We start from the raw sequence: 13,593 nt of genomic DNA, 5'->3' as shown, positions 1-13,593 counted from the left end.
ATCGCAAAATAAATGAAAAACCAGAAGCGACAGAGCGCTGTCAGGGAGGCAGGTGATGCTCGTGTGTGGTTTTACAGCTGTAGTTTCCCAAACTGATGTTATTAACACTCCCCGCTCTGCAGTATATTCAGAAATCACACGAAAGAAGTGAATGTCGCGGGTCTGCAGCGCTCAGGATTCTCGGTTTGCGCTCATTCATCACGGGATCCAGGTGGGCCGCGGCACCGGCGAACCGTGGCCTCGTTAAAGAGCCATTATAATGAGGCCACAAAGAGGCGAGAAATAATTGCAAATAAAAGTACGTGATGCAGAAAATAAAAAAGGAAATTAAACAGATGCGCATGTTTTCAGGATCATTGCTTTCGTCCCTTTCATGTGTTCAGTTAAACCGCTGACTGGCGAAAAATATGCAACATAATAAATGATGGTTTTCATCAGGAACAGTAGAAACACCATAATCATCACCACCAGATACCCTAGTCTAGCAGCAGCCTATGTAATTAGGCCTATATAAAAGTTGGATCAATTTAAGAATAATCATTCGAGCTGTTTGCTCTTGTATTCTGACAATTCAGAATAATTACGATTATTATTAGTGTACAAGACAGGAACAAATAGGAAAACACATGATTGTAGTTTGTCATGCTTTATTTAATTCAAAATAATTCTGTAGAAATTATTAATTTACATTTGAATAATATAATTAACAGTACAATAAAACGTAATCTCTGAAACTCAAAACTCGTTTAATCACAGAAATATAAGCAAGATAATAAGCTGGAAAAAACAGAAGCGAGAATATAAACATTTTAAAACGAATGAATCCCCACACGGTTCAATATAATGAATTTCATTTTAATAGGGCTTTGCCTTCTCTACATTATTTACACATTTCCTCAAAACATCAAACTTCTGTAATATGCTGTTTCTGAATGTTTTTGATAGTCCTTTATATTGATTAGTTGGACGATGGTGAAATGCGGCAAATTGAAGAGAGAAATGTCTGTTTGTTAGAGATAACATGTTATTTATATTTCCTTTAAATATCTGCTGTATGAATAGCAATGGATCCCATCCGAGATCAGTTCATTCAGCTCGGATGCAAACTCAATAATGTCACGTCTATCCTTTCCCCAAACAGTGAACCCGAGGAAGCTGCGATGCTTCTCATCCTTTACAGCCTTTGATTGCTATAGTTTATTTGTTCAGTTATGTGGATATAGTTGTGACTTTGGTAGTATTTGTGAACACTTCAGATGTTCCAGCTGCTAAAAACAACGTTTGTGTCCAGTCGAGTGTTTCTGGCCATGAATATATGCAAACAGTTTGCAGGAATGTCTTTGGCTACGGATAAATAAAAACACGGGCAAGAAATGCTCTGAAGAAATAAAGATGTAAACGTGTGGCTGTAAATGGCCTTTAATCGGGCCGTGAACAAAGGACATAAATAGATTTACAGGCAATAAAAGGTATCGTCCGTCAATGTTTTCGTTTTTCTTCACTCCTTGTGTCTTTCACTGGACGCTCCACAGTAGAAAGAGAAAGTTCTCCGGTTCTCCGGTACTAGAGATGATCGTAAGCGGCGGCGGAGGGCGGCGGCGCGCGTGCAGCGGAACTGTAGTAATACGGGGAACCTGCAGGGGCGACAGTGAGTGCATCAGTGAGTACAGTGAGCAGATATTTCTTATGTGTCCCTGGAGCACAAAAGCAGTCATCAGTAACACAGGTATATCTGTAGCAATAGACAACAATACATTGTATGGATCAAAATTATACATTTCTCTTTTATGACAAAAATCATCAGGATATTAAGATCATGTTCCATGAAGATATTTTGTAAATTTCCTACCATAAATATATCAAAACTTAATTTTTGATTGGTAATATGCATTGCTAAGAACTTCATTTGAACAACTTTAAAGGAGATTTTCTCAATATTTAGATTTTTTTGCTCCCTCAGATTCCAGATTTTCAAATAGTTGTATCTCAGACAAATATTGTCCTATCCTAACAAACCATACATGAAAATGGACCCTTATGACTGGTTTTGTGGTCCAGGGTCATATATTATTTTGTATTGTAGAAGCTTCAGTTAGCCTGCACTGTAGTTCTAATTAAATCAGGAGCTGGAGGGCTAACGGCCGTCTTGTGACTGTGGCATTATTTCTTTCCACAGAAACGCTCGATAGCCTGAAGACACAAAGAGTTACCAGCAGAAGGTAAACTCACCTCAGAGGACATGTGACTGAAACTTTGTGCAATAGTTGAAGGGCACGGCGCTCCTATTTGGGTGTATGCAGGTGGGTTTTTTCCTCACATGCATAGTGAAAACCCTCTACTAGACAACCATAATCACGTGTGGATGCCCACATTTGCCAAACGGAGAGAAGTGAAAGTGCTCAGAGACACTGCTGGACGTACCTAATATGCTGGAGTTGGTGAATCTCCAGGCGTCGCTGTAGGACGTGTAGGGCGCGTGGCTGTAGGTCTGGCCTGTGTATTCTGGACCTGCAGATCAACATGCATCTGTTACAAACACAAAAACAAGACAACAGCAACAACAAACACAGCATTGAACTCCTGACAGCAGATTCAGACTCAGACTGTCGTCCTGCATGAGGCGGCTCGAGCTCATCGTTCACTCGCGGTTAGAGGCGCTGGTAAAGCATTAATCCGGCGGGCCGGGCAGGTGGACTCACTGGTGCATACAGTCAGACTGCTTTAGCGTCTCTCCATCCCTCACTTCCTCCTTTAGCCTTTCATGCTCTCGCCTCCTCCCTCTGCCATTCTTTTTTTTAACATTCCAATATCTAATTGGTAATTATGGGAGCCGGATTGAATGCCCCCTTCAGTGAGTAATTGTGTATGAACGCTTCCTCTCAGCGAGCCCACCAGAAAAATAATAAATCAGACCCTCTCATTTCGCGCTTGGCAGGGCAGACTTCATATGAAAAAAGAAAAGTGCATCAGAGTCTGAGCAGCTTCATCGAGCTCTGCTGCGTCTACTCGTGCCGTTTGCTCCTTAATGGATATACTCTCTGTGTACGCTTTCCATATAGAGTTTGCATTCATTCACAGGGCTTGTCTTTCTCTCTGTCTCTGTGGGGCCGATGGTCACGATCCCTCTGTGGGGCCCCAGCGGTCGGGTGATAGAACTCCTGCTCCGTTCCCTCCATTCGCCCGGACCTGCTCTACCGCAGCTAACCAGCTACTGATTAACCCACCCGTCCCACTGTTAATCTCTAACCGGCCTCCCGGGGCTCTCACGTGCTCTGTGCACTCCTCACATCGGACTGCTTTCAGAGAAACTGCGCTGATGTGAACACTCAATCACAAAACTAGATTTTTACTTTGAGCTCCCAGAGCAGATGTTTTATCCAAATAAGGAACATCACAAGCCATTTGTCATCAGAGCCAGATTCACAGCGTACAGTGGCGAGTTGAAGTCTAAGCTCGAGTAGCCAAGCAATGCAGAAAGGAAGACAGATGATTCTTTTAATAACTAGGAATCACAGTCAGTGCCTTTATAGCTGTGGATTTGTTGTGCAGTTGCTAGGCTGTTCTGGCTGGTTGCTAGGAGGTCATTGGCCCGTGCCTCCATTAGACTGTAGGCCTGTGTTTTTGTGCATGAAATTCACTTCACAGACATACTTTGTAATTTGAATATTGTCTGAACTGAACACATTTCAATACAATTCACTGTGAATTTTGAACTCTAAGAATTAAATGGTTCAGATACATCCACCATGTGAAAAATAAAGAGATTACAAGTGCAACATTTTCTCTGAACAGCCAGTGTCACTTTAATTAACTCCTTCCCTAATTATATATTTAATGTAAGGATTATATTATTAGATGTCAATGTTGTTTTCAAGCACAGGACCTCCTGTTACACCTCATCCAGATCAGAGACTAAGGCCTGAGCTGTAACCCATCCGCATCTGAACAGAAATTGTTGCTTGAATAATTGTGTTGTTTAGAAAAAATACTGACCCTTGCCTTATCAAACAGCACATGGGAATTTGTAAAGTTGACTCACCTGCTACCATCCCAGTGATGGTGGACGAGGAGAAGCCGGTCTGCGTGGCCGAGGGGATGTGTGGAGGATAACCCGGCAGCATTGAGCTCGCCACATCTCTGCCTGAAACAAATCCACCCATCCGTTAGTCTCACAGTACCAAACACACCAGACGGCCGGGCCACTGCCATGATGGATGCATGAGCGTTGTGTGACGCTTTACCTGTGATGAACTGCCCGTGCACTGGGGCATGATGGGAAAATGAGTTGAAGCCATGAGATAAATGAGTGGCATTGCTGCAGCTGTTAGCGATGGATGCTGATGACGAAGTGAGCTCCAGGAAAGCTGCATTAGCGATGATGTTGGGGGAGGAGCTTGAGCTGTTCACCTCGGGTGACATTTCCTGTTTCAGACAGAGTGGGAGGGGCTGTAGAGCTTCTGGGGCGGAGCAACGGTTGACAGACAGATGGAAAAATTAACGTATGAATGTTAATTGACGTGCAGCGGAATGGATTACAATAATCACACAAATGCAAAACGATGACAGTAATGGTGAATACAACAATCAAATGAGTTATGAATTTGGAGAATACCGGACAGAGCAGTTTGCTAAATGTCGCTGGACACGGCACTCTGGAAGTGTCTCTCTTCTTGTAAATGTCATTCTGATGAGGAGAATAAACGAGGAACTAAAGGTCTTTACATGTGGATTATGGTTATTACCTGCAACCACTGTGTATCCCTGATGGGCCGCCAGGTTTCGACTGACAACCGAAGCTCCTTTCCCCTCGTCCAGACTGCCGTTGATGAGCGAGAGAGGATAAAGCGCCTGCAGGAGAGAGAGAGTCAGTATCTGAAGTCTGCGCAGTGTCCAGGACAGATGTTCCTCCAGTACCTGCTCTGTTTTCCTGGCCGCGGTTGGGCCGAAGGTATCGGAGCTGTAGTGGTGCCGCTCGAAGCCACAGTCCAGGTGCTGGGTTGAGAAGTGTTCGGCCCTCAGCTGTTTCCGGGGCCCGCCGCCGCTGCCCTGAGAATCCACGCTGTGCCGACAGCTCTCCTGATCGCCTGGCACAACGCAGGTCACCTTTACTTATATAGCGCTTCATACTATACTGATCGTGTCAAAGCAGCTTTACAGTGTCAACAGGAACATAGTTAGTCAATAATGCAAGAGGACAATAACAAAGAGTCCTTTTCCAGCTAAAGTGATTGAGTTCAGCTCTCTTCTGTCTGTGCAATCAGTCAAGCGTCCCCAAGCAACGGACACAAATTATTTCTATATTGACAACATTTGAGTCATATTTCTGCAAAACCTGAAAATGTGCCACAGCAGATCTGTGCATTACGCCACGCTAATAGAGAGAGACTCACTGTCGTCGTGGCTCCTCTTGCCCTCGGCGCTGGTCTGTGGGATTCCAAGCAGGCCGCTGATGGAGTAGGTGGAGCCCAGAGAGTCCGACTGAGGAGATTCTGGAGGAGTGACGGCTGAACTGGGAACTGTCAATAAAACAGACTGTTTATTACTTTATTACTTCACTGAACTTATTCAGATATTATCGGGAAGTGTTAGTGGATGTTCTTACTCAGCGTATGTCCAGGACTGAGGCTTTTGCTGTCCAGAGGAAGGTTGAATGGCTGTTGAACTTTTGTGCGAATAATCCTTTAAGAGAAGAAAACAGCGGGTTAGCAGAGTTACTCAAGAAGGAAGGTGCCCAAAGAAAACGAAGAACTGAATTTCAGGATTTTCCAGCACACTGGCGTTCTGTGGATGAGGTCAGGGGTCATTACCTGTTGATGGAGCTGACGCTGGGCACGGTGTCTCCGTCACAAACGCCCTCGGCCAGCAGCCGGTCTCGGATCTCCCACGCAAACATGGTGGGGTTCTGCCGCTTGTAGTCCGCTATCTTATCCACCACTTTAGGAGTCGCCACTTTCGGCTTGGAGCCCCCGATGACTCCTGGTTTAATGCTGCCCGTCTCATAGTACCTAAAAGAGAAACGACCATTAAAACAAAACTCCCATGAGTTTCTCTGACTGTTTTCACCTCTTCCTTCGGTCACCCGTCTGCTCACTTAGTCCTCCTTCATTTCTGCTAGATTCAATCTGCATGTGTTTATCATGTGCTGTGCTGTCTATTATCTTATAGATTGTATACTGTGTGTAACGTTATATCAGGAGAACTTGGTATGGCATGGTTACTTTAGAGCAGACCAGCACCAACTTGCAAGTGCAACTTGGTAAATAAATGTACATCCTGATTATCGTTAAATGTTAAACATGCTGAACCTACTTGTGTCCGATAACATGGCATCCAGAGGGAAAAAAAACAACGACTGAAAAGATATAGCTCAAATGGTAGAGCATGGCGCTAGCAACGCCAAGGTCATGGGTTCGATTCCCAGGGAAAGCAAGAGCTGATAAAATGTAAAACTGTAACTTGAATGCAATGTAAGTCGTCTGCTAAATGCATAAATGTAAATGTTTCTGTTGTTGTTAGACCGTGTGCGTGTGTGTGTGTGTGTGTGTGTGTACGGGTTTAGCTATACTTGTGAGAACCAGATGTCCCCACAAGGATAGTAAAGCCTGAGATTTTTGACTTTGTGAGGACATTTGGCCGGTCCTCACAAGGGAAATAAATTATTAAAAATACTAAATGAACTTTATCTTAAAATGTAAAAATGCAAAAAGTCTCCTGTGAGGGCTAGGTTTAGGTGTAGGGCAATAGCATATACCGTTTGTTCAGTATAAAAACCATTACGCCTATGAGAGTCCTCTCAAGTATAGCAAAACCAACATGAGTGAGTGTGTGTGTGTGTGTGTTATGTGTGTGTGTGTGTGTGAGTGTGTGTGTGTGTGTGTGTGTGTGTGTGTGTGTGTGTGTGCGTGAGTGTGTGTGTGTGTGTGTTATGTGTTCCAGCAAGGCCGCTCTGGACTCGTTACCTGCCCAGGATCTTGCTGACGCAGCCGTGGCTGACCCTCAGCTGGCGGGAGATGTCGCAGGGTCTCACTCCCTGGTGTGCCATGTCCACAATCCTCTGCCGGATTACCTCCGGGAGCGGGCGTCCATTCACAAACATGCCACCTAGTTGATTAAGACCCCCATGACCTGGGGGAGAAAGGACATGAACACACATAAACATCACGCCAACTTTGTGAGACAAACAAACCCCTCTGTCAGCACAGGTGAGTTTAATTTCCATCCTTACAGAAATCCAGGTTTCTTTGTGTAATCACCGAATCACATGAACACTCTTTTGAAAGGTTCATTCTCAACAGTGTAGAGAATAAAGCCTTTCCAGATTCAACAAACTCAACAGAAAAGGAATCACATCACCTGCTACACAATGAGGTCTTCAGCATTTCCTATGTTTTCTCAGTTTCTCTAAACCCAACAAACACTGTCACATAACAGTTCACTAGTACTGCATATCCACAACTTCTGCTCTAGACCGCTCTGTGCCAGTTTTCTGGAAAAGCTTCCAGATCTGTATCTCATGATCCTGTGGGATGTGCTGCAGAATATTTGGGTTTTACTGCATTAAACTCTGCTAAATGTATAAGAAATTGTAATAATAGGAACTGATCATAACTTCAGTTTTTATCAGTTTTAGCCAGGTACAATGTTGTTTCTTTGAGTATAAATAACTCTTACTCTACTAAGGTAATTAAAACTATGAAACATGTAAAAGTTTATCAAAGAAAAAGAATGATGTTTATATGAAACTTATCCTTTGCACTGAAATAATGGAGAGGGGGCCTTACATGTAAAAATGTAAATACGGTGAAGGAAACTAGGCCCATTGCTCAGTAATAAGTAATCATTGTTACTACTGCCATTGTTTTTGTTTTTAGTGTCTGGATCATGTATTTGATGATAAACTGCAGATTGTAATGCTCTTTCTTCGTGTTTTCGCTCTGCACCCTTTTGTGACGAAATTTGTCGGCGCTGTGTTTCGTGCTGCTCCGCACCAGCGACTCTCACAAGAGCCTCACTTTTAATTTAACCCATTCAGCCTCGTCTTCCCCTTTTGCTCTTTTGCAGCTTTCATTTCCACATCAAACGGCGCTATTAACGGTGTTAGCGGAGTGTGTCAAACCCTCCTCGCCAAGAGTCAGCAAGCGACAGGATATTAAAGCAGAGAAACCCCAGGAGAATACACACTCACACACACACTCACACACACATACACACACACTCACACACACACACACACACACTCACACATACAGAGAGAGAGAGAGAGAGAGAGAGAGAGAGAGATCTAAATAGTTACCTTTCATAGATTTAATTTTTTTCTTCTTCTTCTTTTTTAAATAAACAGTTAGTTATATAGCCGAAATACTAATCCAAACCCTAACCTAACAGAAAACTTTCACACATGAGGACACATGACATTAACTCACTTCTGGGTACAAATTTGTTTTCAAAATGCTTGTTGTATAATGCGATGGCAGTATTTTATGAAAACACAACCATGCCAATTTAAAAATAGGCCTATTGAAAAATAGGATTAACACTCACAGGTTCTAAAATGCTTTGCTAAATTAAATTAGTTTTACATTTACTTTCCCGCGGCAAAATCGTATAGCCTAGTATTGTTGATTGATTTTAATCGTATATTCAGATTATTAATAGCGTTTTAAAGAGACAAAAATCTATAGCGCATTGCTTTTTAAGTTAACTTTTTAAGTAATTATTTACAGAGATCTTCACTTGTTATTGCAAATGTTAGATAATCTATTTTGCTCTGACATTATAGACTCTTGATCCGTTTCATACAATTATTTCAGCACGCAATGAGGGTAAAGAAAACGAGACAAAATTCCAACAAATTTGGACGATAATAATCGTTTCAATGATCAGCTGAATATAAAAATTTTAAATTGTAAATTAGTTAAAAAAAAAAAAACATGGAAAATTAAACGTTGAGCTTAAAAAATAATTAAACCGAAATCGTTGGGGAAAATGTTTATCCACAGAAGTGCTATAGGCTATTGTATACAATAAAAGCAATTATACAATTATACAAAGCAGGATACAATTATAAGCAAACTTATAAAACGCACATTTAATAATATGAATGATATGAATACATTAATTTACATGTAAAAAAACAAACAAACGAAAAACAGGGAAAAGCTGGAAAGCAGATTTCGGGGCCAAACACAAAAACTGAATGATGTGTTTCTCCATCGCCGCTCGCAGCTATATGGCCGTGAATTGGGAAAGAAATAAACACACACACACACACATATATATAGATATATATATTGGTGCTTGATATCGGCATTTTCAATATATTCTCAGTGTCCAAATGTCGATAGGCTATGTCTATCAGTAAAATACCGTCAGAAATCCCTAGATTAGTGTTCGAGTGCGGTTTCTGGAGCAGGTTTACTCTTCTGGTGCTATTGGCTCTTAACTGATCTAAACCATTAACCTCTAAACGAAAAGTCCATATCTGTGCGAGTAAAGACTTCATGTCCAACTGTTCCTCTGCAGTGCAATCGGTATAAACTAATTAAACAACAACAATCCGATTCATAAGAATTACATTTCAGATTCCACACAATCGGATTTGTTATGAATGTGAGAGGATCTTATTTTGTCAAGTTATATATCAGCAAGTATTCCTTCGCTTACACTGGAAATAAATGTTTCTGCAATAGCTTCCTATAATAAATCTATTATTAAAATAATAATAATAATTTCTATATTTCTCTTACAATTGATAGTAAATTAACAGTAGCTATTTGTAAAATAAACTAATAAAATAAAATGAAAGGTTTGTCTGATATTCGCTGAATAGTTTCTTGAACTGAAAGCACAATGCTGAGCATTACGTGACCTGTAGTGAAATATTAGGCCTAAATTAATGTATGTCGTTATTGCGGCATTTGCTTTTCATTTCTTAGACATTTCTACAGATTCCGTTATAGATTTCAAAATAACTCGTTTATTGTTTTTACCTCGCCCAGTTGTGTTGGACATTTCTTGGTCTCTTGATGTCCTGGTTATATGTCCAAGTGTCCACTCTCACTTAATTTGCTGTGTTTTAGTCCATATGAGGTCTTGCGTGAAAATATTCCTGCGTGGATAGTTTTATTCCCTGCAAAAGGACATTTTATGGTGAACCTGACAATTACGGCTATTGTTGTATTTATTCTTTAATATTTCTTAATGACTATTTGCATCAAACAGCCTCGAAACTTAAGCACTCTGTTTAGTCGATGAGTTATTAACGACAATCTCCTCGTTTTTAAAGAATTACTGAGAGATCTAGCTTGTTATACTGCGTGTTACAGGCCTGCTGTAGAGCTCAGAAGTTGTTGGCTGAACAGTCTGCAGTTATCAATAAGTTATCAGCTGCCGACCCCATCAAATCCATGCGGAAAAATGATATTCAATGCATATTTGGCATGTTTTACCTTTTGGAGAAGAAACGCAATATCCGACGGCTTTTATCCAACGCCACAGAGTCAGTTATGACGGCACATATTCTGTATGTCTGCTCGCTGGGATGGGTTAGAGTTTCTCCGTTATAACGGAGCGGTAAGAGCGGCTGGCGGCCGGCGGGGGTTTTATCGGGACGCGCGTCGATCATTGGACGCGGCGGATCGGGGGGCGGGGCGTGCAGCGTGACGAGTGTATCGGGGTGTGGCCCAGATCAAAGAGCACGGATGGATGATTCTGGGGGACCGAGCGCTTCCAGAACACAACAAAACACCGAGCGATACGTCAACGTTTGCGGAAATATTTGTCAAGGATCGGGCTTGTTTTCGTTCACCCCCTCAGTGATTAGATGCGACGCGCCTCCTGGGGCATCGTTCACACACAATTGGACTCATGATTTGCTGTAATCTGTTATTATGTCGTGACAAATACCTGATCCTTCACTTGATGGATACCAGCACTTTACAGTGGTTTACCTCAGCTCTCTGCTCACAGAGCCGGCGACAAATAATAATAATTACTGGACTCTATCCATTTATTTTAGGCTATTTGTTGTTGCTGTTTTTATTATTGTACATTATTATTATTATTATTATTAATATTATTGTTTATTATTATTATTATGAATATTATTGTTTATTATTATTATTATTATTATTAATAGTAATAATAATGTTATAGTAGTCCTCTCTAATCGCTTGCAGTTAAATCTTTAGTCCTGCATGAAATTGGTCTTTTATTGGGCTGTTTTGACACTTGAGAGCGGCTCCCCGCGAATAAACTAACTCTCAGCAGGGAACTGCATCTTCACACGGTTTATGTTCTTCTCACAACTTTAAAACAAACAGAACAACCCGAATTACTCATTTATGACACCCGATGTTTGGCCTTTGCCATATGGCGCGTGGCAGTGCAGAATACTTTATTAGCACATTTTGACACCAAACATTAATGAAGAAGAGCTAAAGGTGAACGAGTGTTAATACAATGTTTTGTGCTTTCGTTGGATTCTTTACATGGCTGTGGTACGATTTTGCTAGCAGGTAATCAAACCACATTAAACGGCTGAAAAGAAACATGAGACGGGTCAAACGCACTCCATATTATCTTGTTATTCCTCTGAAGCTTCTTTCATTTCATTCGCATGCATGCCTTCGCCCGGTGCCTCGTGTAAATACAGAGAATCACAGTAAATGGAAGCAGAAAATTCCTTTCTTAAGTGCAAAAAGAGCGAATGAAGAACAAACGCCTGAGGAGAGGGCAGAGAACAGGAGAAAGAGACAGAAACAGAGGTTACCGAAAGTTTAACAAGGGATTTAGCCCACGAGCGATATTATCTGCCTTTTAATAAAGTAAAAGATGTACTGAATTAATGATGCATTAAACGCCTAAAAGTAGTTAGTTATTTCTTTGATAGACTAACCACTTATGAGAAATGATTTGAAGCCAAACAAAGAAAAGCAGGATACTCTGAAGTGATTTATGTGTCCTGTTGTGTGTGTTTGCAGTGTTAATGTAGGGCTTTATGTTGGGTGGCACATTCCATATAAGCCTATATCAAATAAATGCATTTGAAAGAGGTAACAATTTTCGACCAAAACAACCCTTACACCGATCAGTGCTGTTCAGATATCAAGAGTAAAGCTGGCCTGTTCAACAAAGAGCAGTTATGGTTAAACAATTCACGGGAATTCTTAGACAGAGACAAGATATATTGCATTACAGTGTAAAAATATTTCACTTTCATCCTCGAACTGTTGTGTCATTATATCACAGTTAGTATGTAATTAAATATTTTAAAAGGCTGAGTTTCACTCACATTCTGCACTGATTTATCTCTCGACGGCTGATTTATTGCATTTATTTTAATGGACAGATATCGGTGCGATTACGGTTAAAGAAATATCAGCAAGGTCAGTTTATGGTTTACTGGGAGAAAGTTTCTGTGAAACATACATCGATCAATGATAACACTGGAAATATCGACACTCAAAGAAAACCTGATGAACGCATACAAATTCTTAAAATAACCCTCGTGTTTACCTTTAAACTATTTGCATATCCTGCAGGAAGGCCTATAATAAAACCTCAAGCCTACAAACGTGTAGCATTTTATTTTTAAAGATTAATTGTTTGATAGAACTTTGTGTGACATAATTATTATTATTATTATTTAGTTTTCATAGATGTTCACCTTATGAAATAGCCTAACTGAAAACCTTGTAAAGCTGCTAAATCCGTTTCCTCTCGCCCTTTTTTCTCCTTCCCACGGCGATCAAGATAAAGTGCATGGCTCGGGTGTGTCCGTATGGAAATCAGAGGGCGAAGGTTCATGTTGTTGCATCTTTCAAGTCCAAACCGATCAGAAGATCCGAAACAATGCGACTGTTGTCATGCTGTCATCCACTTTACCTCATTACATCAGTAATGCAAGGGACCGCGGGTTTAGGGCCATTTCATTTCATTTCATTTCATTTTATTTTATTTTTAAACAAATCCTTCCTGTGGTGTTTTACGAATGTTTGAAAAATATGCAGCCTAAACCTAATTCGAAGAATACGCCTGGTTTCTGGTTGATGCTGAAACTCAAACTAAACAATGTTCACATGTCATTTAAATAATTATTCGTTTCATTATCTGCTCTGTAACGTGCTTTCTCATCCGCAAGAAAGACTGCCAACAATCATCTGCAAATTCTGTAGTTTACAATGGTTTAAAATATGGTTTTAAAAAGAGCAACAAAAAGCTATGCAATTTAGGAGTAAATTGTTGAGTGATCGTGTTTAGCTTCGTACATTTGAGTTTGCGTTTACCTGAACCTTTATTTAGGCTATAAGATCATAATAATTCGATTTTAAAGCTTATATAGTAAACGCCCCAATCCCATTCGTTTTTCGTAAATATGTGTTATTCTTCATCATCTGAGAGATACGTCCTGCTTTAAGCATTTGCTCCAGTGAACAGCTCATGTTTCAAAACCGTTTCATCCACACATGACCCACAACACTGATTTCTTCATTTATTTTATTTTTTTTTATGTTCTACAAACTGGTAATACTTGATATGTAATTATGAGTCTATTCCACTGTTTGTGAGACTTGTCTTTACAGTGGAGCATAT

General features: G+C 40.7%; 1 protein-coding gene across 1 annotated transcript; it reads right to left on the bottom strand.

Moving 5' to 3' along the window:
* Positions 1-1,563: 1,563 nt before the first annotated feature.
* Positions 1,564-10,011, bottom strand: LOC306870065 (paired box protein Pax-8-like; the record flags this gene model as incomplete). The annotated part of the gene is made up of 11 exons (XM_079417107.1): positions 1,564-1,634; positions 2,422-2,508; positions 4,040-4,141; positions 4,242-4,457; positions 4,743-4,848; positions 4,915-5,084; positions 5,391-5,516; positions 5,603-5,679; positions 5,808-6,005; positions 6,960-7,125; positions 9,990-10,011. 11 exons carry the CDS (start codon positions 10,009-10,011, stop codon positions 1,564-1,566), a joined length of 1,341 nt encoding a protein of 446 aa, XP_079273233.1.
* Between the last annotated feature and the right edge of the window lie 3,582 nt (positions 10,012-13,593).

This window comes from Barbus barbus, assembly GCF_936440315.1.
Source record: "Barbus barbus genome assembly, chromosome: 5".
In the NCBI taxonomy this organism is placed as follows: domain Eukaryota; kingdom Metazoa; phylum Chordata; class Actinopteri; order Cypriniformes; family Cyprinidae; genus Barbus; species Barbus barbus.
Note: the sequence above shows the minus strand (reverse complement) of the source record. Positions and strands in the feature narration are given on the sequence as shown.